This window comes from Manduca sexta, chromosome 10 (assembly GCF_014839805.1).
Source record: "Manduca sexta isolate Smith_Timp_Sample1 chromosome 10, JHU_Msex_v1.0, whole genome shotgun sequence".
NCBI classification, from domain to species: Eukaryota; Metazoa; Arthropoda; class Insecta; order Lepidoptera; family Sphingidae; genus Manduca; species Manduca sexta.
The window spans coordinates 7,752,011-7,777,237 of NC_051124.1; the positions used below are offsets into that span (position 1 = coordinate 7,752,011).

Sequence of the window (25,227 nt, forward strand, 5' to 3'; positions counted from 1 at the left end):
CAGTACGCGACACTTACATAGACCACTATAAGGGGTTTTAACACTTTGTGTACGGAGTCGCTATCCGGGCGTATATAAAATACCACCAGAAATATATTACCAAAGTTTTAATTGCCTTCAACTTCACGCGGTATGATTGCAGTACTTGGTTGTTTATATCTTAAGTATCACCCACTGACGATTCAATATAAAAAAAATGTTAAAGTATTCGATATGATTGATGCTGGAACAACAATGATTAAAGAACTGGAGGCCATGAAAGTACTTATTGAAGACAATGTATTTGTTGCCTTAACTTCCACTCACTATAGAACTATTGTCTCTGTGTTAGATAGAATCAAAATTGAATCAGGTGTGTCAAAAAGACACGTCAGAATAGATAGAGGTCCTTTGATTGTTGTCATGATGTTTTTTTTTCAAATTATTCGAATTCGTTACATATATTTCGCAATTATTTTGTTACAATTGTAATATTGATGTGTGATACAGATACGCTAACGTCAATTATCTTTGTCCTTTATGATTGTGTTGGTCAACTGGTGGTAGGTCTCTCATACGTGAGTATCCGCCTGGGTAGGTACCACCGCAATGTCTATTTCTGTCGCCAAGCAGCAGTGTGTAGTCTGTTGTGTTCCGATTTGAAGGACATTATAGCCAGTACTACTGGACATAATAAGACTTAACATCTCATGTCTCAGGATGGCGAGCGCAATGGAATACCAAACAGTACTTAGTAATTCAAGATGTTGGATGGTGTTTCTACTATTTATGGGCAGTCGTATCGCTTACCATCAGGCAAACGGCAAGCTCGTCTCGTCATTCAAAGGCCTAAAAAAATAAAATTCCAAAACTACCGATATATGTGCATGCAAGTTTAATTAAAGAGGGGCGAATTTACCCTATTTGATACGCACCTCGGTCCCCTGACATGGATGTTTAATGTTTTTATTGTTTTCCTTCAAAAACAAAAAAGGAAAAAATATGGACTACAAATTTAGTTTACAGTTTAGATTACTCGCGTTGGGCTAAAATTTATGTCACTGCCCATTATGGTAAAGTAGTAAAACAATGAACATTATTACGAGTAGCGACAGCTAGCACGTTGAATGAACTGCCCGAAGTTTTTTTTTAGGGCTCCAAGCCCATTCTCATTCCCATAATGTAGATCAGACTTATTTACATTCTACTCTAATTTCCTACTTCTTCTTCTCTACCCTATTCCCATGTGAGAAACATATTTTTCTGTGTGGGAGTCCTTTTTTCTATCTTTTTTTATATCTACCATCATTCTCGCATTTTTCTTATTATCTATTTCATATATTACATCTATTTTAACTGTTAGTTTTCATTTGGTTTGTTTACTTCTATTTTATTTAAAGTTTATATTTTTGTTGTTTACTCTATGCTTTAGTTACTAAGTTCGTGTAACTGCCCGAAGTTTCCGCGTCAAATCTCGGGACACGCCTTTTGACTTCAAAGTAACCTGTATTTGTCATAATCCTCGCCTGTTTTAGCAAGTGAGGGAACAGCACGAGATCCTAAGAGCTCTCCATATATTCGAAGTTGTTTGACAAACTAACAAAGTAAAATAACTTCTCTGCTAAGTAAATAAGGTTCTCGCAATACGTAAAAACACGAGACATTACATAAGATTAGTAAGTCGTAGTAATTATCGATCTAGGATACCGTGACATCGTACGGCGAGACAAACTATTCCACCAAGACATCCCCCGGTCCGTGTTACAAAAACCTGGCCTTGAAGATTTTCGTTTAATATTCTACACATATATACTTATATACAAACCTATATTTTCACAAGTTGGGTGGTACGGTGTCCATAAATTTTTGTTTAAACAGACATAACTAACCATGTGGAAAATCAAGTGTGACATTACTTGGCAACATATCACAAAAACTCATGTGACTATAATGCATGGAATTGCACATTTCTTGATTATTTTTGGGGTATACATACACATAAACTTGTGCTTTTTATTCCCGAAGGGGTGTATCATTTCATCCACGAAGACGCGCCCCACTGACTTTTGAGCGGGAGTGTTGCGCTGGTCGCTGTGTAAGGGGACTGATCCAATCACAGAGTGCAACTATGTAAATTCCATCCCATGATGTGATAGGGGTCGGGTCTATCGCTATAACGAGCACAAAATCGAAACGCTATGCTGATAGTGAGTAAATAAACCCAATATAGTGGCCCGACCCGAGGACCGAACCCGATACCTAAGCACTCCAGTCGTACCTTAATACATTGACCTATAAAAGCGACAGCAGCGAAAAAAAGACTTATTTTTAGGTAAAATAAAAGCGTGTTGTGATAATTAACCATGAGAGCAGCTTTTTCAGATATGTTTTTTTAACAAATAATAGTTAATGTGAGTTTTTTGCGATAATACTAAATACATATTGGGGACGGAAAACAGCTTGAATTTCAATGCTGTTTCTTGAAAGGACTTCTTTTTATACTAATTGCTGGTACATATTAACAAAGGCACAAAATCAAATATAGTCTAATACCCTAATAAAGCAAGGCGTAAACGCCGCGTGCTTCCCGCGAGTTCGCAACGAGTGCGCTTCGAGCATGATCCTCGTCGTCTTGAAAAGTCGCTACCACAATGGATTTAGACGAAGAATCATTACTGTTTGCTTTATTACTTCGAAAAGCCAGAAATTGTAAGTAAATATAACGACGAATTTGAAAGGATACATGATTTAATTATATGGGAAATTGTATTTTGCAAGTAAATAAATGAACTGCCCCAAAAATAATAATCTTGATGAGTGCAATGCTAGTTTTTTCCCCATTCTTCTCTGTTGGGAACTACTTTCCTAGTAAAGTTAATATTGATGGAATCTAAATTATGTTTAACATTAAGGATTGAATGATTTCAGTTCATTTCAAGAAACTAATCATCTAAAAGAGAACAATCACCAGATAGTGTGTGTGTTATAATGTAGATACATTCGAAACGAATAGTGAAGCAAAAAATCCGTTCCTACCTGCGAATATCAAGGCTCAAATTTTAAGAGTAACACATGGTACAAAATTTCTTAAGACGTGCATACATATATTTAAAATTATAAGTTTCATATGAAAAAAAGATCGAAATCACTTCGACGTAAGGTTCTTTTTTGCACATGAGTATGGTGGCGCTATTCGTGGCGAAAACGTTACGTACACCCACGTGCAAACAGTATATTATTATGACCAGTATTTTTTTTTTAATTACACAGTCGAGTGCAAAAAGTTTTTAGTTATAAATGAGATAAGAAATACATTTGACGAAATCAAATATTGTGGAATCACTTGAAATGCACACATAGTTAAAGCGGCAGCTCTGGTAGGTACTGATATAAAGTTTTAGCAATGTACAATACATTTTATTATTATTGGCAAATATTTTATTGTTTATTCTAACCATAAAATTAATCTAAAATAGTTAAACACAGGTAAATAGATAATATAATGACATCATACCTACGTAATTTGCTGAAATGTATATGTGATAACTGACACTTCCATTTATACAAACATAAACTGAGCATATATTTCTACACAAACATCACGCCTTTATCCCTGAATGGGTAGGCAGAGGTGCCACCATTGCACCCACTTTTTACCATGTGCTCTATGAATATGTAATAGGGGATCCCACTACCATATCAGACACTAAATCCACACTTCGGGCTGACATCGAGCTGAAAAACTCAATATCATTTTTACCGACCCAGGATTCGAACTTGGGCCTCAATACGGTGTTGTACTACGCACGCAATGCAACTACGCCACCGAGCCAGTCTAACTCCTACTAATCCTACTAATATTATAAATGCGAAAGTTTGTGTGGATGAATGTATGGATGTATGTTTGTTCGTCTTTCAAGAAAACACTACAGAATGGATTTGGATGAAACTTTACAGTAATATTGGTTATACATCAGAATAATATATAGGCTATAATTTACTTTGATTTTGTGTATTTTGGCCATAATATAACGACATATCAAGTAAGTCGAAAAAAAAAATAAGCCGGAAATCTCCGTCACGCGGGCGGAGCTTCGAGCAAAAGCTAATATATTATATTTTTTAAGATTATGATTATTCTTATAATTAATCAGAATTATACTATGTGGTTAGCGTTATTATCAAGGAATGTCACGTGTCCAGTACTATGAAAGGCAAACGTTTTCGAAAACTATTTTAACGTTCTTGTGTTGGAGGAATTAGAACTACGTATAATTAGATTTAGATATCAATTTTGTGAAAATTTGTTTTTCAATATGTTTGAAATAATTGATTCTGCTCACTCAATTTCGATGTAGATGTACTGATATCTTTTTCTTTTTTAGTGTAATCTACAGCTGCAATGTTTATAATCAAATTATAAACTATTAAATAAGATAAAAACTGCTAAATGCAGTGTAGCTGCACGCATTCAGGGTTCGATAGTAAACTTATTGCTTTTACTATAGATATTTACTAGAGAAAAATGATAATATAATGTTTTGTGAAATTTTTAGACCTCGATTTTTTTCTTTTTACATTTTAACTGATACATAGTGAAACCTTAGTGAGTAATAAAAATGCGCTGCCATGCTAGTTAAGAATTTTTAACGTGAAATTGCGCGGAAATTGAACGAACAAAATTAATGCAAAGTCATTTCAAGTAAAATTTTATAAAACTTACCTTATTTCTTACTTTATAATCTTATAAATGCGAATGATGAAATCTAGAACCTATAGATTATCCTGGTAATTTGCTCCCATGGAAAATAATGTAATATTTTAAATCTGATTTTTGAACAGATGGCGCTGACGTCGTCCTGCGAGCGCTATGAACCACTACACTGTTTAAGAGACCTTTGTAGAAAGCCTTTTCACGCAGGCGAAGGTGCAAGCAAAACCGTTTTAAAAAAATGAACAATTCCTTTATTGATGAAAACTGTAATATGTCACATTGATTGAATTTTGTATTTCTTTATCCTTACTATAGTAACGATTTTCTTAGAACAATCCTAAAAAAAATTGCCGAATTTATGCGTACCCTACGCCGTGTCAATGCGTTGGTCGGCGTCCGCCTGTCGGGCGGGCGCAGCGCCGGGTTCTCACTACTTCAGTATCGCTCATCCGTACACACGGATCACTCGTGTACAGTGGTGTTAAAAAGTTAACAGAAAAATTAACCATGGCCAAAAGTGTAGCTATTACGCTCGCATTCCTCTTAGCGGTGTTCGAAATCGGTACGTTGTATTCCATATCACTTGTGCGCTTTATTGTATTGTAGTTTATCAGTTTGAAAGCCACTTGATTGGTTCAATCATTGTTTATCACTCGGAATAGTACGCGTTGAAAACTTGCCAACGTTATAATTGAAGTTATGACTCACGGTTATTTTTTATTAATGATCTTTATTTTGTACTAGTTATTAGTTTGAAAAGTCGGTCGTAAGTTTCAAACTGCGGAACGACTTTAGAAGTTAATTTGAGATTGACTTTGCAATCGTCAGCCAAAGTTACCAAATAAATTGTGAACATTATTAAATATAATATGACAATTGTAAAATTTTTCTTACTTAAATAAATAAGTATTTATGACATTAACACGAGCAATCTAAATACCCAAAATTGTTGCAATTGAGTCATTTCTTCATACTACGCGTGAATTTTATGATTAATACTAGCTGTCTTTTTGTTCGTACTGGTTAAGATACGTCATCTCTTTCACACATGCCGTGTATTGTTTAGACCAAATACTTGTAGTATAATGTAAGTAAAATAATGCTATATACATACGGAACACCTGTTTCGTTTGATATGCTGTTGATAAATCATTCACGAAGACGCACCCCAGACTTGCCCTAATTGCTTTCAGTGTGCGTGAGCAGCATGAGTGCACACGCAAACTACGATATATTATAGCGTCGGGGAAAGAGCTTGGACCAGTCTCCTTACCTCGTGACACCCCGCAACACCCCCATTCGAAAGGTGGCGGGGCGCGTCTTCATGGATGCAATTATCTATACTTAATACCTATCATCTTAACTATCAACTGTGGATAAAAAATATTTTTACTGCGACCCACTTAATTATTCATCAAAACTCTGTGGCACATTCTCACGTTCGGTGCCAATAGGCTATGCCCGTTAATGGCTATGCCTATTGTGTCTCTCCTACAGATTTCTACAATTCAATATTCCAATTCACAATCATATGTATAAGTTAAAAAAAAATACAATTAAATTATTACTTTATTTGAGCAGCACAAGCGCACACGCACGCTGTAAACGATTAGGGAAAATAGTGGGGCGCGTCCTCGTGAATGAAATTACCTACACAATACACTCCAAATGATGTGGGCCAACGAAACTTTGCATTTTTTGACGGTGAGTGTAATCGGCATGTTGTACTGAATTGACACCTGGTTATATCGTCGGTTAACGGTTGATTAAAACAACGTAGGAATAAATTGGCTTAATACAGATCAAAAATATAGTACATATATTTTGTCATACAGGTGCTTGTGAATAATTAGGTAGATGTCAATTTATTTCTTACCGACAAATTCCACGCAGACTTAATGTCAAATAAATTAACACAACCGCGTGCCTTGACGATTGGTAAAACTATATCGACTTATACTGGACTAGGTTTTCCCCACAGATTCGACCGCGTAAAAATATTTTCCTGCTATAAAAATACCCTATAGCGCTCAATAGCGAAGTAATGTGGCTTCCTAATGGAGAAAGAGTTGTCAAATCAGTTCAGTAGTTCCAGAGATTAAGCCCTACAAACCCACAAACAATTAAACTCACAAATTTTATATCTTTATAATATTTTAGTAAAGATGTATGTACACCGGCAGGGCCCACACTACTGGTTGTAATGCGCCTCTATGAGAAGTCTAGTACTATGCGTACAATCAGATAAACATCAAATAACCATCAAAGAGATGGATATTTGAAATTTTGTCTATAGACTATACATGAATGAATGAATGAATCCCTCCTAGCCGAATTTCGGCCACGGCGGCCAATCTCAACGGAGATCAGCCAGGTACGCAGGAGATATTATAGTGCACAAGTGTGTGCGCAATACACAGGTGCACACTCTGTTCCTTCACTCTCATAGTCCGGTGAGACGGCAATCCGACATGACCGGAGAGAGATCAGGCGCAGGACCAACGGCTTTACGTGCTTTCCGAGGCACGGGGGTATCACACCGCCAACTTCCTGACTCCGAGCTGCAACTGAGTAATTTTTAAGATAGAAAAACCCAGTCACAATTATTTTGGCCCGACCCGGGATTCGAACCCAAGACCTCAGCGCGGCAGTCGTACTCGTACCGTATTCACTTACAACTACGCGACCGAGGCAGTCGAGTCTATACATATCGATATATCTATGTATACATATCGATAGTTAAAAGGCTAATCGAATCAGCGATATTTTTTTTCGAAAAATTTTATGATATAAAAACATTAAAAAAATCGGTGATTTTAAATAAGTATGAAACTAAGGGCTGCAAAAAAATGTTGCTTAAGTTAATTAGCCTATCACCCATCGATATGATGATGGTATAGACCCTATGTGGGTTAAGTCAGTAGTAAGTCATCATTGTCCATCAATTTAGCGATATTCCTAACTAGTTAGGTCGCAAAAAATTAAGTCAAGTTAACATTCACCACTTGAAGACCATGCTACAGTAGGTTTAAAAATGAGTACCTTATTCATTAATAAACAGAGAAAGATAAGTAATTTACAATGTTTTCAAGATCTTTAAACTGTTTGATATGAATGTTTCTGTGGAGAGTATAATAAAAATATATATTTATATTGTATGTTTATTGTTTACACACTTTATCTAGTTATGATATCACAGCTGTGTCATTTGAATCATTTGTGGTTTGTCATGCACTGATTAGAATATATTATAAATATCAGTATAATACGGAATTACATTTCAGACAATGTTTATTTTAAACCTTAAATCAACTATTGTAATAAAATTATTATGCAATTTTACTGCATTCTGAATATACCTTTACGTTTCAATTGCACTGATTCACTCTTTTCTTAATACAAATGAACTATAGTTTCGAAATTCGCCTACTTTCGACAAATACTTTTGCTGTTACAATGCTGCACTAAGTTTAGAGCAAGAATATGCCTACGCAAAATTAGTTTTTCGAGATAAAGCGGCCTATTCTCGCCTAAACACTTTCGAAATAATAAAAAAATAGAATTCGCATAGTTTATTACGGAAGTGTGGTAACATAGACTTATGAAACTATTATTATGTCGCAATAAAAGACGACTCTATAGCTTTACAATGGAACAATAATTATACTGTTCAAGGATTTTAGAATTTTCCAATAATAAAGTCACGACACGCAAACAATTTGCTAGGTAATTGTAAGCAACTGAGAAATGACTAAGAACGTACCTATCTACACTTTGTTAGTATAATGAAGGTCACAAAACGTAAACAAATAATATACATAACATACATACATACTTAACATCACGCATTTTATCCCCGAAGGGGTATGCAGAGGCGCAACTAGGGCACCCACTTTTCGCCAAGTATATTCCGTCCCATGATGTGATAGGGGGCGAGCCTATCGCCATATCGGGCACAAATTCCAGACTCCGGGCTGATACTGAGCAGAAAAACCCAAATATCACTTTGCCCGACCCGGGATTCGAACCCAGGACCTCAGAGCACTATTGTACCGGACATGCAATACAACTACGCCACCGAGGCAGTCAAAAAAAAGTAATATACGTACATAAAAAAATAATAATATACGTACATGTCAATTAGGGTTTTTTTTTAATCCTCACACGGCAAAGTGACTGCACTGCATCTGATGATAGCACGATGCCGTCCAGACAAAGTATCGAATGGTAACAGATGGCTAACTCATGCCATTCGACACAATCATGCCGACCTACTAAGATGCTTCTTCACGCTTAGGAGAAAGGACCCTGCATAATAGGAAGTAGGGAATATAGGATGGGATATGTTCGGTATTGTCATTTGGGAACATCACTCCAATTACTTTTTATGTAATAATAATAATATCAGCCCTGTATTATATACTTGCCCACTGCTGAGCACGGGCCTCCTCTACTACTGAGAGGGATTAGGCCTTAGTCCACCACGCTGGCCTAGTGCGGATTGGTAGACTTCACACACCTTCGAAATTCCTATAGAGAACTTCTCAGATGTGCAGGTTTCCTCACGATGTTTTCCTTCACCGTTAAAGCGAACGATAAATTGACAAAGAATACACTTATGATTTTAGAAAAGTCAGAGATGTGTGCCCTTGGGATTTGAACCTGCGGACATTTGTCTTGGCAGTCCGTTCCATACCCAACGAGACTATCGCTACTTCCAATTACTTCTTACTTCCGTTCAAAATATAATATTTAAAGCCATTCGAAACAACTCTAATACTATTGAAACCAATTATTATGGACAAGAAATTGTTTTTCTGTAAACATATACATTTAAAATGATTTATGTGAAGCAATTATAAGCTATTTATAATTATTATGTATAATTATGTTATGACATCAAAGAAACATTGACTCATCCATACACATACGCTAACGTCAATTTTTGTCCTTTATAAATGTGTAGGTCAACTGGTGGTAGGTCTCTCCTATGTGAGAGTCCGCCTGGGTACCACTGCAATGTATATTTCTGCCGCCAAGCAACAGTGTGTAGTCACAGTTGTGTTCCGGTTTGAAGGACATTGTAGCCAGTGTAACTGCTGGACATAATAAGACTTAACATCTCATGTCTCAGGATGGCGAGCGCAGTGGAATACCAAACAATACTTTGTAATTCAAGGTGATGGTGTTTCTACTGTTTATGAGCAGTCGTATCGCTTACCATCAGATGAACGGCAAGCTCGTCTCGTCATTCAGTCATAAAAAAAGGTGATATCGTACCCTTTATACATACATGCATACCATCATGCCTTTCCCCTTTTCAGGGTAAGAAGAGGTCTAACAAATCAATGTAGCCAACTATGTTAGACGCCCTGTATGATACGGATCTGTTGCATTTACCGAACAAAATTCTAAACTCTAGTCTGCTACTAAACAGAATAAGCAATGTTCACTTTGCCAGACTTAGGGAACTAATCCGAAATCACAGCGCGGTAGTCGTAATACGTACGCAAAACAACGCCATCGGGGGAGTCACCAGTACCATTTTATCTGGCTTACCCATACGGTTATTCAATCATTTATAGATTTGTATGAAGAGCTTGTGAATGACCGCCTACATCTAGAATACCCATCGCTGAGCTGCTGGCTAAAAATAAATCTGCCGTAAATATATTCTGGCCAATGGATTTCGACCGACCATTATACCCAGCTCCATAGTAGAACATTAGAGTTGCCAAGTGCATTGTATTAGTTCTACCAGCAGTAGTATAAATGAAAGAAACTAATTACTGAATTTAACCAATAACAACAAATCAAATTGGATTTAGTTCGGTGTTTTCACTGAAATAAGGCGTTCTCATCAACAAGAACCTAAGTTTCACATTTCGGGACTAGCTAATATAATATACAAAATTCCAGATTCCGATTACAAGAGAAGAATGCCTTTACCAAAGATTCCTACACATCGCATGAGATGTCCATCGTTTCGGTATATGTTGTTTTTCAATTTGAAAACATTAAGCAAAAATAACTTCCTCTGTATCAGTATCTGGCGCGCAATAGTGCTCGTAATTCAATATTCAGCTCTCTTTATAATGTAGCATAAAACACGATCGTCCATATCGTTTCGTTTTAATAGGTCAAAAGAATAATATGTGTCGCACGTGTTGTTCCCTCGACCAATCAGGATCATCACAATTAGACGACACGGACGTTCGCGTCGTTTTTGTTTCGTCTAATAGGGGACAGCTTTTACTCTTTAGGATGGTTTCGATTGTTACCGTCATTCACTACTAGAACTCCTCAATCTTCAGTATAAAAGATCTGTACTACAATCTGCATTTTTCATAATACATTAAATGTGAAAAATAGGTTTTTCGTCATATTCGCCAGTCTCGGTTCTATTCGATCAGGATATATTCTGGAATTCATCCAGATATTTAACGACTGCGCAGTATATGCTTTCAGTTATGTAGACCAGTTATGCCATGTCGACCGGATATCTCTTTGTTTTATGACCTAAATATGTCACAAAAATGGCTCGGACGGTGAATGGTCTTGTCTACCCTAAAAGCGAGAAGTTTTAGTTTCTTTCATGATGCGGAATCTAAAACATTCTAAACTGAACTGATACTTCTTGTATTACAAACTTTTTAGGTCTGGGTTTTAGTTATGATACTTTTATTTAAATTATTAAGTACGATGAACCTATTCCAAATATCCTTGGTTTAATAGAACTCTTCAAAATGAGTTCCTGGAATAGTATTTATCTAATCAAAGTTATGTCTCTACTACTCTACAATACATGGAAACAAAACAGTGACTAACTGATTAATTACAAGTTATTGCGAAATTTCATAAAATTTTGCTATAGGCTTTTAACTAGAATTCTTAAGTAGTTCTTACATACTTTCCGTTGACTAATTTTGGCCACGATACAGATTAGTTAAAATATAAATAAATATAACGAGAATAATCTGCTAAAATTATCTAATTTTGCGTCAGCAAATGAGCGAGAGTTTTTGAGTTATCGCTTGCTTTACTGGCGAAGGAAAACATCGTGAGGAAACCTGCATACCTACACGTGATATAAGTTAAGTAATATTTAGAAACAAAGCATATTTCTGTTATGAATCCATTCATGCCAATGAGTTTATGCGCACTCTAATCATGTTTGCAAAACAGTGATTTGCGATAAGCGCCTATTGAGGTGATTGTAAGGAGTTAGGAACGAATTCAATTTAACGTGATTTACCGTTGGCATAATAAAATCCATTAATCATTTGAAATGAAACTATTTTACGCATTTTATAAGGGTTTTTTTTATATTATAATTTTCTCCCAGCGTTTCGAAGACAGCCTTCATGGTTACGGGAAGACTAAGGTGTGGGTCGTCCGAAAATTCAAACTTTAAATATTTACCTACATTTCACAAATATAATTTATTTTGTAAAACTTTTTTTTTTATTTCTATCATTCGCGTAAACAATAAATCATTTCTATTCAATCAATTAAAATTATATATTACTATTTTGATACATAGTTTGAGTAGATAAACAAACTGAAACAACATTTGCTTATTGTGATGCTACATGAATGATAGCTTTTTATTTTTATTGGAAATAAATTAGTACATTTTTTTTTTCCAAGGATATAATTGTACAAAATAGAAATAACACGGTAGATTCCTATGTTTAATTTACCAATTTGATTTATGTGACTGAAAATAATAAAGAAAAGAAATTCTTCCGGAAAATTAGCATCAAAATTAGTTCAAAAATAAATCAGTTATTTATGTTTAAAATATTGTTTGTTAGAAAAATGGAGGCGTGGCGGGATTACCGTGCTATCTCTTTCCCACGCAGGCAGCGTTATGACTAGCGACACTTATTCACCAAATTTCAAATTATTGCCTAAATTTTGAGAATTCTTTTCCATTACATTTTAGACGACGTATTATATATATGTTAAACGTAATTATTTCAAAAAAGTACTCAACTACCTTATTGAGCATTTAGTAAATTTTTCCTTATATTTCATAACATCGGGCTCTGAGTAACGTTTACAATTTAATCGCAATGGTTTTCACGAAAGAGTCAAAAAACAAACTTTTAGCATTAAATCACTCACCTTATAAACAAAGCAATGAGTAACCAAACTATGACGAAACTTGTCACGCAACGCGTGTAAAACTAGTTATCTATACGTAAACGTAAAGTTGGTTTTTGTGTGTTTTGGGCACAGTAAACTTTGGCTATACAAATATTTGTCCATTTACGCGCGCTCCTTTCTGGAACTACTCTGATACTAAAAATTCTTTAAAAATTTACGAAATATCCGTGAATGATAGATGTTATTTAATTCGGAAACTTTTATGTAAGCGTGGCCGGGAATAATTAATGTTTATGTATTATCTTTTATTCCTGATATGTATGGAAGGGTCGACCGCTTCGAAACTATGCATTTTAAATCACTGATATTTAAAACAAAAGAAAAACCGACACCTAAAATCAAATTAAACTTTGTGAACAAGAATTATTAAAAGACAACCATTGGTATTGGTAACCATTATAATATAGGTAATGCTAAATTATTTTTTGGTTTTTAGTGGTTTTTGAAGACGGTATAATTATATATTTATTTGTTACTTAGTTTAGCTGGCAATTGTCCTGAATATAGAGATCGTACATGTTAATATAGAGGCTACATTTTATCCCTAAAATAATTCAAAATGGGGCTGTTATTAGAGCAAGATGTTTTTTTCGCAACCAAAGCTGCGTGTAGCACTTCACATAAATTGCGACGTACGAATTTATATCTGACTGGCTGGCTGTGTACCCATTTGGCCTTGGCAAAATGTTTATTTTGACCATTCCGATCACAACTGGTTATGCCGTAATATATATTTCCGTGGCTCCATTTTTAATGTTGAAGTGATGTGTGTTTCCGATAATCGGGACGGATAAACTTTTGTATACTTATACGTTTTTACGTAGTATTAAAAAATTAAATTGTATATAGGTAGTAAGTACAATTAGTTTCCGTACAATTTATTCACTTAAGTATAGTGGTTTCCGTAGTTTAATTTCAATTAGGGCATAGGTTTAAGAAAGATAATCTAGTCTTAATGTAATTTAGTGCTTAAGTACTGTTTATAATGATTATGTTCTGTGTTATGACTTTTGTTACATAAATAAATACATACATAGCTTTTGCCTGCGTCTTCACCCGCGTGAAATAAAATCTGGAATAAAAAAGTACCCTATAGGACTCAGGAGTAATGTTTTTCTATCAATAAAATAAAATTTCAAAATAAGTTAAAGTAGTTTCTGAGATTAGCACATTTAAGCAAACAAAAAAAACTCCTCAGCTTTATATGAGAGTATAGATTACACTCGTGTACTTAGGCTAAGCCACGACTGTAATTGATTACCCATTCCAAGGACTCAGCAAACACCTTAAAAGGCCTCCGAAATTAACTATACTATATGTATACTTACACACAATGAACAAAAAATAACATTGAACTTACCTAGTGTGACATCATCCTAATAATATGTCATCAAGTTGTTGTTCATAATACGTGTTTTTTTTTCAAAAACACGGCTTTATTTATGTGTTAGATCTAAGGAAAGCTTTGATGGCCATATAGGTAAATAGGATATTTTTGACTCTCTTACCTATACCACTATCGATGCCGTCTTTCGAATAGAACGCCCGTAATTTCAAAAAGATGAATTCGCCCTTATAGACGATAAAGAGGTCCCTGACCTTAGTTATATACCATGATCGCAAATGTTTGACCAATTTTAATTACTTCAGTCATAATTATCGGTTTATCCTTAATACTTACAAGAAAAAACTCAAATAATTACTTACAAGAAAAAATCGACTTTATAACGGTGATTAGTCGCAAACTTCGCGTCCGCTTAGGTCGTGGTAAGTTACCTGCACTATATACCCAGTAACGACGAATATCCGATTTATCCGAAACGAGGTGTGTGCAGGCGCCTCACGTGACGTCACCTGCCAAACAGGTGCGCCTGCGAGCGTACCGAAAAAGTCACGAAAACTGACGCGAATGTACTTGACTAAATTTGTTTTAGAAAAGTACTAAAAGTTTAGGCTTCATTAAATGGGCTTATTATTAAGTCCCTCCACCCCGAAATAACTTTAATGATTTATCTAATAACGCCATCTAGTTGCATTTTATGGAAGCTTGTAATTGAAATAGGAATTCCAAATACGTCTTTTGCAATAGAAATGGTCATGGTCATGGCATGGTCACAAACGACTAGTCGAGCATGAAATTACTTTTCAAACCATAAACTAACGTAAATATATATAAACTAGTATATTGTAAAGAACAAAACAATGAATCAATCATGGAATATTTTGATGCGAATGATACGATGACGATAGTTGACAACCTTGACTGAAACGAGTTTCCAATTAACATTACAATAGTGATTGGTTATAGTAAAAACTACATTATAATCAGTAAACAAGCTAAATACATACAAATCATAACGGATTTTTTCCTTTCCAGGGGTATGCAAAGATATTATTATTTATCGCGACCACATAACGCCATTTATATTATAATACATGAGAGACTTCCTGCTGATAGTGAGCAGAAAACCCGGTAACACTTTAGCCGACCGGGAATCAAACCTAAGACCACAGCACGGCTATTGTCCATAATAACCCCAACGAGGCAGTCAAATTACATTTCTGTAAAAAAATAATGTTATAATAATAGTTTAGTATTTTATACTGTTCCATTGCTGGACATGCCTCCTCTACTACTGACGATTCAAGCCTTAGTCCACAAAGCTTGTCTAATTCTAAATTCTTTTAACGTACCTCGGATAGGTATATAGGTTACCACGCGATGTTTTCCTTTACCCTTGAAGCTGGCAGTAATTGAATAAGTATATAACTTAGTTCAATGTAAATATTATGATATAGCGGCGATAGCCTAGTTGGGTGTGGAACGGACTGCCAAGACGAATGTCTGCAGGTTAAAACCCAAGGGCACACACCTCTGACTTTTCTAAAAATCATGTGTGTATTCTTTGTGAATTTATCGTTCGCTTTAACGGTGAAGGAAAACATCGTGAGGAAACCTGCACATCTGAGAAGTTCTCTATAGGAATTTCGAAGGTGTGTGAAGTCTACCGATCCGCACTAGGCCAGCGTGGTGGACTAAGGCCTAATCCCTCTCAGTAGTAGAGGAGGCCCGTGCTCAGCAGTGGGCAAGTATATAATACAGGGCTGATATTATTATTATTATATTATGATATAAAAAGAGACAGGTATATTTTAATGTCTCAGGATCACAAGCGCAGTGTAATATTACTGTTGTTACTTTTATGGGTAGCCGAGTTACCTTAAGGCAAACTGCTTGCTCGTGTTATGATTCATTGAATAGAAAATAAATGACGCACTATCGTAATATTATGGTTTCTAACTCGGATAGATTAGAAATAGCACCTGGATTTGTAAAAAGGCCGTATAGGCCGCGGCTACGGGCGGCAAATTTCAGAGGACGCTCATTCGATTTAATTAATCATTCGTTTATTTAACTATAGTGCCCTACATAATACAAACAAATGAAAAATTATAATTAATTATTTTAGAAACTTCCATACATAAACCTACCAACATGAGGCGGCAGAAATTAAGTGACCTACCCTCATAAAAAATATAAATCCAGCACTGAGTAGCACAATTTTCTCACGTGAGAGATAATGAGGAGCAAAGGATACGAGGACAAAAGATCGATTGTGCATTGAATAACAATACAGTTCGCTGATGTCACCATCGTTTTCCATAAGAGTCGCATTTATCGTTTCTAAACTCATTCTTATGTTTAGCAATACATTAAATCCTCCGTGACGTAATTGTATTGAAATACGAGCACCGTTATGAAGTCCTAGGTTCGAAGTACTCGGGCAAAGAGATATTGGGTTTTTCTATTCAGTATCAGCTCGGTGTAAGGGATGTGTGCTCGATATGGCGATGGGCTAACCCCCTATCACATCATGGGATGATAGGATGCAAGAGCCAAAGCAAATTAAAACAATGGTTGCATCTAGCCTACCCCTTCGGGAAAAATGATGCAAAACATGTATCTATTATCTCGCAACATCAAACAAAACATAAGAGTATGTAACTATATTAGTAAGTGATAGATAGATTATTATATAGGAACCGCCACCCTGTTGTCATTCTCCTCACAAATAACAGCAATAATTATAAGAATCATGGAGTTATAAAGCAAGAAAAATACGTTGCGGAGGGAAGAGTATTGCTAGAAAGTAGGGCATCATGTTCCACGAGATAAAACATGTTAATGTGCATTACATTTGGATGGCGGCCAAATGAAGCGGGAAAAAATGTAGGTATAAGGTCCTTGATACTCTTTTTAGTATAATTAGGTTTTGCGACTTCGCTCTCGTGAAAAGTCCCTTTACAAAAGTTCCTAAATCACTGTATCTATCCATAGCGCCATCTGTAGGAGGCAATATCTATTTTAAAAAGTCAGATACTTACACCGGGAGCAAATTATCGGGATAAAAAGAAGCTCAAATATTATGCCTGGGTCTGGTTATGTTATGTTTGTCCGTGTGCCAAAGTTCATCCAAACGCGCTCACGTTCTTCTGCGTTTACTTCTTACAAACATCCAAAAAAATTCACAATCTTAACATTTCTAATATAAATAAGTTAATAATACATATAAGACAAGATATAAAGCAAGATAAAATGTACTAGGTTTCTGCCCGCAGCTCCGCTACCTTTGAAATCCATCTAGGTAAATTACTTCTAACCAAAGATTTAAAGTTAATTGCAAACATTTTAAAACGGCCACAACGTTTTTCTGATTTTATCGAGCCGATGTTAAAGCCTATATTCTGCTGCCTGCCTGCTTTCAATTATGCTCCGTCCAGCTTTGAAAACTACATGAAAATTCAGGAGTTAAGAAGATATGCGCTAACAAACAAACAGAAAAAGACAGCTAGAAAATAATATGTTATTTCTCTTCTTGATCACCCTTTTTCTTCCTTATTACTTTTCTTTCACATCGGATTCTTTTGTTTATATACATAGCCAGTATGAACCCCGATTACCAGTGTTTACGAGTTTTATAAATTTTTGAACCAGTTTCGCCGGCTTGAATGACCTTTCTCGGAATAAAAAACCTATTGTAATTTTTTTTGGTAGAAAAGTGTTTATGTCAGGACATGGTTTATGTGTGCTAAAATGTGCCCACGCCTATATTGCGACTTAGGCCAAGCAGTGAGATCACCTCACTACTCATACATGGCATAAGGCCTTCGTGTGTAAGGTATAAAGATGTTAATTGACTAAGTGTAGGCAAACCTTCGCCAGTTGGTACCAGTAGGTGCAGTTTTTGCTACGTCGTTTGGATGATGTCATACGACGCCATTTATATTCGGGCGAGCGGTCGCCTTGGACGCACGGTGACCTTTAGACAAGCGTACGCTCAAATTGTATATTCGCCTTTACAAAAATGTGTTCTACGTTAAAACACGTGTTATTATTTAGCTCTAAATTTATTGTTATATTATTATAGAGTTCGCGTTTTTGTACGTAAAATCTGACACCCTGAAATCTAAAAATGTTGCTATATTATAAGGTAACAGAACCCTTAAACTAACAAAAAATCGTAATGTGTTTTCGCACTACAACACAAAAGAAATACCAGAAACATGAACAGTGGGTCTTGTTAGCACGCTTCCTTATGTACTACTACTACTACCTTACTACTTTAACCTTAAGTACAATTTTCTATACAGACAGTGTCGTGTGCAGAAAATAGTTAAGAACAAATTTAATTATTGCATATAATAAAGTATGTCAGACTGGATTGCGACTCAAAAAATTCCATTTCTACTATCAAGAATACAGGCGACAGAATATCTCACAAGAACGCGACTCGGTAAGGCGATGTCGTTTAATTTTGATGTTTGTGATTGGTCAAGGAGACCAATGCGTCGGTCACGTGTTAACTTTGCAACCAATCGGAACAAAACGACACGAAATCGAGTCGTGTTGTTTTTGTGTCATTATAAGTACTCTAGTTGCTTTTTTAATTGTACCTGCGTGGATTTAGAAAATAGCTGAGCAGAATAGGGGATGCTTGATTTGGTACATTATTCTATATGTAATGGTTAATAATACGAAAAAGAAGCACTCTTGCGGAAAGTGCATAAAAATTGGTTAAGAAATGAGCGAGTAATTCATATCTAAAATATTGTAATGTGCAGAAGTGGGCGCGATGTGGGAATATCGCTTCATCTCGTTCTTTCGCACGCGTCGTAATTCCCGATGACGTCACATGTGGGTATTTCGTCTCTTTTCTGTTTCTTGTTAATTACCCCTTCCACCAAAATTCAAACATTTATAACTTGTTGATTTTTTACCGGATTTTAATAATTCCTTCTGTGTTATAATTTATATTATGTAAATATTTGATAATAGTAAAGAACAAAAATGAGTCCGGTACCCTATTAAATGCTATTTCTTTAATATGATTGCCGTATCGCAATCGAAGTTTGTTGACTCGAATTTTGTTAAATTATGAATATATTATGCTGTATTGAAAAATAAATTAGGGACGAGTTAAAGACCACCGAGACAAACAAACTATTTAATCACAAATAACACCAAGCCATCACAGCAAGTCAGCATTTTATACCCTTTCCCAAATAGGGAAGAAAATGAAAAAAATAACGCACAAAATCCGTAAGATTTTTGCACGCACAACAATAATTTGAACCACAAAAACATTCTCATAAATTTCCCGTAGCTGTAATAAAATTGTTTGCGCGTAGAAAAGCCGTTAAAAGGGGAATAAAAAGTTTGCTCATTATATCTATAAATGGTGATCTTTGTAATCATTGCAAATAATAACTGATATTTATTCAGAATTATATAAAAAACAATGTTATTAAAATGTATATGCATATTTTGTTAAAAAAAACATCTCTAGTTAACGTCAACCTTACTTTATTATAATTCTTTTTTGAAACTAGAACTCACTGCTACTCTAAATTAATTGCTGTTTTCAGATTTGTACTATAGGGTAGTTGACGACTTTCTTTAAATATATTTATCTAAAATGTATTTCATTCAAAATCTATAGGAAACATAATTTTCAAAATATACGCAATAGTTAACAAGTTATAAAGCATATGGAAGTGAAATGTGACGTCACCAAGTGCCACCGGGCATAACGTTGCGTGAGTGAGAAAAGGACAGCGCGATAACCCCACCAAGCCCACACTTTTGCTCGCAACAATATTTCAAATATGAATAACTGCTTTATTTTTCAACCAATTTTGATGCTGATTTCACAAAAGAATTTCTTTTGTATATTATTTTTTGTTACATATAAAATAATAAACTAAATCAGACAAAGAAACTAAGCTACTCTATAAATATTTTTTGCCATCGTAAAATATGCTTTGACGAATCTTTATAATTACTATCAGTATCCACTTAGATAAACGTTACATACAAATAAACACGGGCACAAAATCCACACTCCTGGCTGTTACTGAGCAAACCTAATATCACCTTAACCTGGATATCGAACCCGAGACCTCAAGAATCAAGACAGCAATACAGTTCTCTACACCATCGAGGTAGTCATAAAAAATTCATGTTGTTAATCGATGTCTTTGTTGTTATAATTTCTTTTTTTAAAAATGTCTATTCATTAATGAAGATAACGCTGTATGCCAGAGACAAAAACAAATATGGCTACCAGGGCGTCATACGAATAAATTAACTTAACTCAACCAATTTGTTAATCAAGCGACTGACAAACTATGAGAAATGACCTCACGACCCCCGACATAAGCCAAACTGGTGAATGAGTTAACATTTCCTTTTTGTTTACGAGAGGTAAGTGTACCACTACCACGGAGTCGGGGCCACCAGCCTTATGATCCTAAACCCGCCCGGAGATAGGAACCATCAAGAATGAGCCAAGCGTCGGTCTTGCGGACGAGCGTGATTATAAACTTATAAAGCGTGCCGGTCATTAAGGCCTGATAGATTGTTTAATCAATAACTATACCAAAATTCACTGAGTATTGATTTATGAAGCATTTACCACGTCGTTGTCCTTACTCCTGAGTCTTCAAATGCATAATTTCTAGTTACACAGTTGTTTAGTTGGTTGAACTAAATTGATATTAGGAAATACTGTCAACTGCTTACATTTTTGTGTATTACAGCATCTGTGCCTATATAGAAGTAGTCTGATTTATTTTGTTTAAATGAATATTAAACATGGACATGTATAAATAAATATTCTTGGAGTTTATCTCGGTTTTTTATATATTATAATTTTCTCCCGATGTTTTGAAGACTTGCAGCCTTCATGGTCACTTTTAAATTATAATATAAAAAACCGCGATAGAATCCTTAAAATAGTTCTTTTTTTAAAATTTAAGTAGTATTATAAAAACTATTTGATTATTAGGTATAATATCTTAGAATTAATATTATTGTCTGTAATCGTTGCGCATAAGCAGACTCTAGAATGATTGTCAGGATTACATCCTCAAAGCAAAGTAAAATATTTGTTTTATCCTCAAACATTTGCTTCTAGTCCGTAAATCATTATGTATATTACTTGCCTTGAATTCGATAAATTTACGTTCATAACATAGGTAGTAGCGGCCATGTGTTACGGCTATTTTTAAAATAATGAAACACTGTTTCCTCTCTTGTTATCGACGGAAGATAAAAAAAACACTGCTAATTAATTCCAGCGAGTTTTGATATGTGAACAAAATCTATTGTAAATATACCTTTTATATCTAGAGATTCTGCCTTTTTATTAAAGACTGCTATAGATTCATAAAAGTAATACTACGAATTATTGCTAGCTTTAACGTTGAAGGAAAACCTTGAGAGGAAACCTGCATACCTGAGAAATGCTCTATAGGAATTTTTAGGGTGTATGAAGTCTACCAAGTCGCACTAGGCCAGCGTGGTGGACTAAGACCAAACTCTTATCAGTAATAGAGTAGGCCCATGCCCAACAGTGGGACAGTATATAATGTAGGCCTGATATTATTGTTATATGCGAACAAAGCGAAATATAGCTGGGCTCTTAAGCTGCAACAGGCTTTAGTTAAGGATTTTTGTACTGTTTATATGGAAGGAGTTAACTGACTTGTTTGTTCCAGGTTCTTGCTTGCGCTGTTACCAGTGCAACTCTCAAGAAGACCCGGCCTGCGCTGACCCCTACAAAAGTGCTAAGGCCCCAGTGGTGAGTTGAAAGTAAAAAAGTAACCAGGGAAGTCAGCCCATAAATCCCATAAGAAGTCGGTGGAAATACATAAAATTTCACATGAATTGAAAACCTATCCTTATCCAAGCTATGGTCTATCCCTGTGCCGAGTTATATATAAATCCCTTCATTTCTTTCTGACTGCCTTGATGACGTAGTTGTAATTGTACAAGGTGCAAGTACGAGTACCACGTTTAGGTCCTAGGTCCGTATCCTGGTCCGGGGCAAAATAATTATGACTGGGTTTTTCCATATTAAAAATTTCTCAGTCGCAGCTCGGAGGAAGTTGGCGGCGTGATACCCTCGTGCCTCGGAAAGCACGTAAAGTCGTCGGTCCTGCACCTGATCTCTCTCTGGTTATGTCGGATCGCCGTCTCACCGGACTATAAGAGTGAAGGAACAGAGAGTGTTCCTGTGTATTGCACACACTATAATATATCCTGCGTACCTGGCTGATCTCCGTTGAGATTAGCCACCGTGGCCGAAATTCGGCTAGGAGGGATTCAATTCACTTCAACGGATTTTTACGTTTACATTCAATAAAAGTTTAAGTATTCCTAATGGTTTGCATTTGTTATAATAATATTAACTTATCATTAATTGTAATTGTTTTTCAGGACTGCGCTTCTCAAGACTCCATAAACTACAATCAGCTGTACTTGCGTAACATGTTGCCTCCTGAAGTCTTTGGCACCGTCGCTGGAGCCCCCAGATATTGCCATAAGATTGTTACCCGTAAGAACTTACTATTTTATCTGCACCTCCCCTGTTGATTGGCAGAGAATGCATTCAGCATTGAATCCGCCTTTACATTTGATGTACCTATAAAGTATAAAAAAATGGCATTGTCCATCAAATAGTCAATGGTTAAATGAATGAATTCATCTATTAAGAAAAATATTTTATTTATCTTAGATAATAATAATTTAAAAGTGTAGATTAAATATACTTTCATGAAGTCATTTTTAAATTTTGATAAGACTTTAGTACTCAGATAATATTTGGTGCACGTAGATACCTACGTATTATTCTCAATTTAAGTTTTATCCTAATAAACCCTTGTGCCTCAATTCATCCAAATTTGCCGACACCTTTAAGATAACCTAAAACACATACATACGTAATATTAAATAGATTCAAGCAGTTCTTCTTGGTTTTTAAACTAGATATTGTTTTGGCTTACTCATTTTCCTGTAACGAAATTTACTGCGAAAGGTTTGACAAGGAGCTAGTAATAAATATACATATTTTATTAATATTTTGGATCTGTATATCTTATATTATACCTTACAGGCATATAAAGTACGTTCACTGACCTACTTAGTATCGAAGGCATAAAGACGTTTTTAACAATATATTTTAGATTGATGCCGACTTTCAATAAGAGTTAAATTTTATAACAAAGTCATCAGTAAACATATAAATATAATATGATATATATCTTACACACATAGTGATGACAGAATTTACTGTTTCTTTACACGACAATAATTCGCCCTACTTGATCGCTTTGTATTATTTTTACAGAGACCGGTACCACAGTCCGCACCTGCCTGGACGCCAATCCGGCCGACATCAACCATACTTGTCGTCTCATCGAAAACTCATCAAAGATGGCCAGTGTTGAAAGCAAGAAGATCAAACACTGCAGCGTATGCGACAAGGACAACTGCAATGGATCGGGCACAGTGTCATTATCAGCACCGCTCGCAGCGTTAGCTCTCGTCGCTTCTTACCTTTACTACAAGCAATAATTCTGTAGACCGTACAAAAAATATAGATATAAAAATCGCACCACGCCTATCATGCTTCCCGCTAATGTCAATCTGAATAATTTGATTCTATATTTTCTGGATCCTAGCGGCGGAGGTAGATCATTATTAACTCTTGATTCTGGAAGAGAGATCTAAGTGAAGTTGAGGGGTGTTACAAATTTCATCCTACACTAGCTGTATAGTAGCACATGCAATTTAAATTTTTTATGTACAGTACCGTCTACCTCCTGCGGGCTTAGATCACACCTCGCATTCAGGCAGCTCGGAATTACCACTTGTATCAAATTTAACAAATTTCCTTAAATGAAGTAATGGGCGTCACCAGTGTCTTAGATTAACAAACCGTCCATAAGCCGGGGTGGGAAATTGAGCCCAAACCCCCCATAAATAAGGAGACGTACCTTACTCCCAGCACGAAGGACAGATTTCGTTAAGTCCACATAAATATATGTTAATTTTTATATTGTTCCAATTTTAAAATGAAATTGAACAAGCATGATAGATTTGTTAAGTTATTATATAAGTGTTAAACTGTTTAACAACAGAAACAAAGATAGTAATTTCATTCATTACTATAGATATTAAAATGTTATCCAATATTTATATTATGTGTTATAAGGTTATAACCATACTATGTCAAATAAAATTGTGAAGTGATATGTTTATTACGTGAATTAATATACACAATTAATGTTAACAATTAGTGGAATCATCTAAGGTACAATGATGGAGCAGTCTATCAGAAAACAAGCAATATTAAAATTAGTATGGGAACAATAAAAGACTAAAATAGATATTACATAAATCCTAAGTTTTTACAACTGCATAGCAAAACGAGGTTATTCCTTGCCTTCTTATCGTCAGAATGCTAACAGAACGACTGTAGTAATGTTAGGAATTACAATTTTGAGACACATCATTTGTCACAAAATTGGTTTAGTGATATTTTTAATATTTAAATCAGAATTAAAAAGAATGATGCATCATTCTACCTTAGATAAATCTTATTGTGCCTCATAACGTCGTAAATATGTATGTGATGTAGCCGCATAACGTTGTCAATGAAAACAATTGTAATATAAATGTTAAATGTTATAGAAGCTTCTAGAATATGACTATTACCGCTCGAACACATTGACAGTGCATTTATTTATTTAATACATATGTTGTATTTAACACGATTAAATGTTTTTAATAAAATTCACCAATAAAACTGGGCTTTTTTTTATCGCCAGATTTCTTAATGGGTTATTAGATATTTATATTCGAAACGTGTGATATCATTGAGGTTAATTTACGTTAATATATACATCCATCAGAGAATCTTTAATGCCTGGTAGCTTTTTTTAACAACGGGGAAAATCTGAGAATGGGATAGTGGAACCCCTCGGCTTAGGGGCTGCAGAGGCCTGAAGGAAGAAGA

At 35.3% G+C, this 25,227-nt stretch overlaps 1 protein-coding gene across 1 annotated transcript; it reads left to right on the plus strand.

The window, feature by feature from the left end:
- The first annotated feature begins 5,097 nt into the window (after positions 1 to 5,097).
- On the plus strand, positions 5,098 to 25,017 carry LOC115442695. Its single transcript, XM_030167828.2, has 4 exons — positions 5,098 to 5,255; positions 21,926 to 22,008; positions 22,647 to 22,764; positions 23,557 to 25,017. Exons 1-4 carry the CDS (start codon positions 5,201 to 5,203, stop codon positions 23,781 to 23,783), a joined length of 483 nt encoding a protein of 160 aa, XP_030023688.1. The 5' UTR covers positions 5,098 to 5,200; the 3' UTR covers positions 23,784 to 25,017.
- The last annotated feature ends 210 nt before the right edge of the window (positions 25,018 to 25,227 follow it).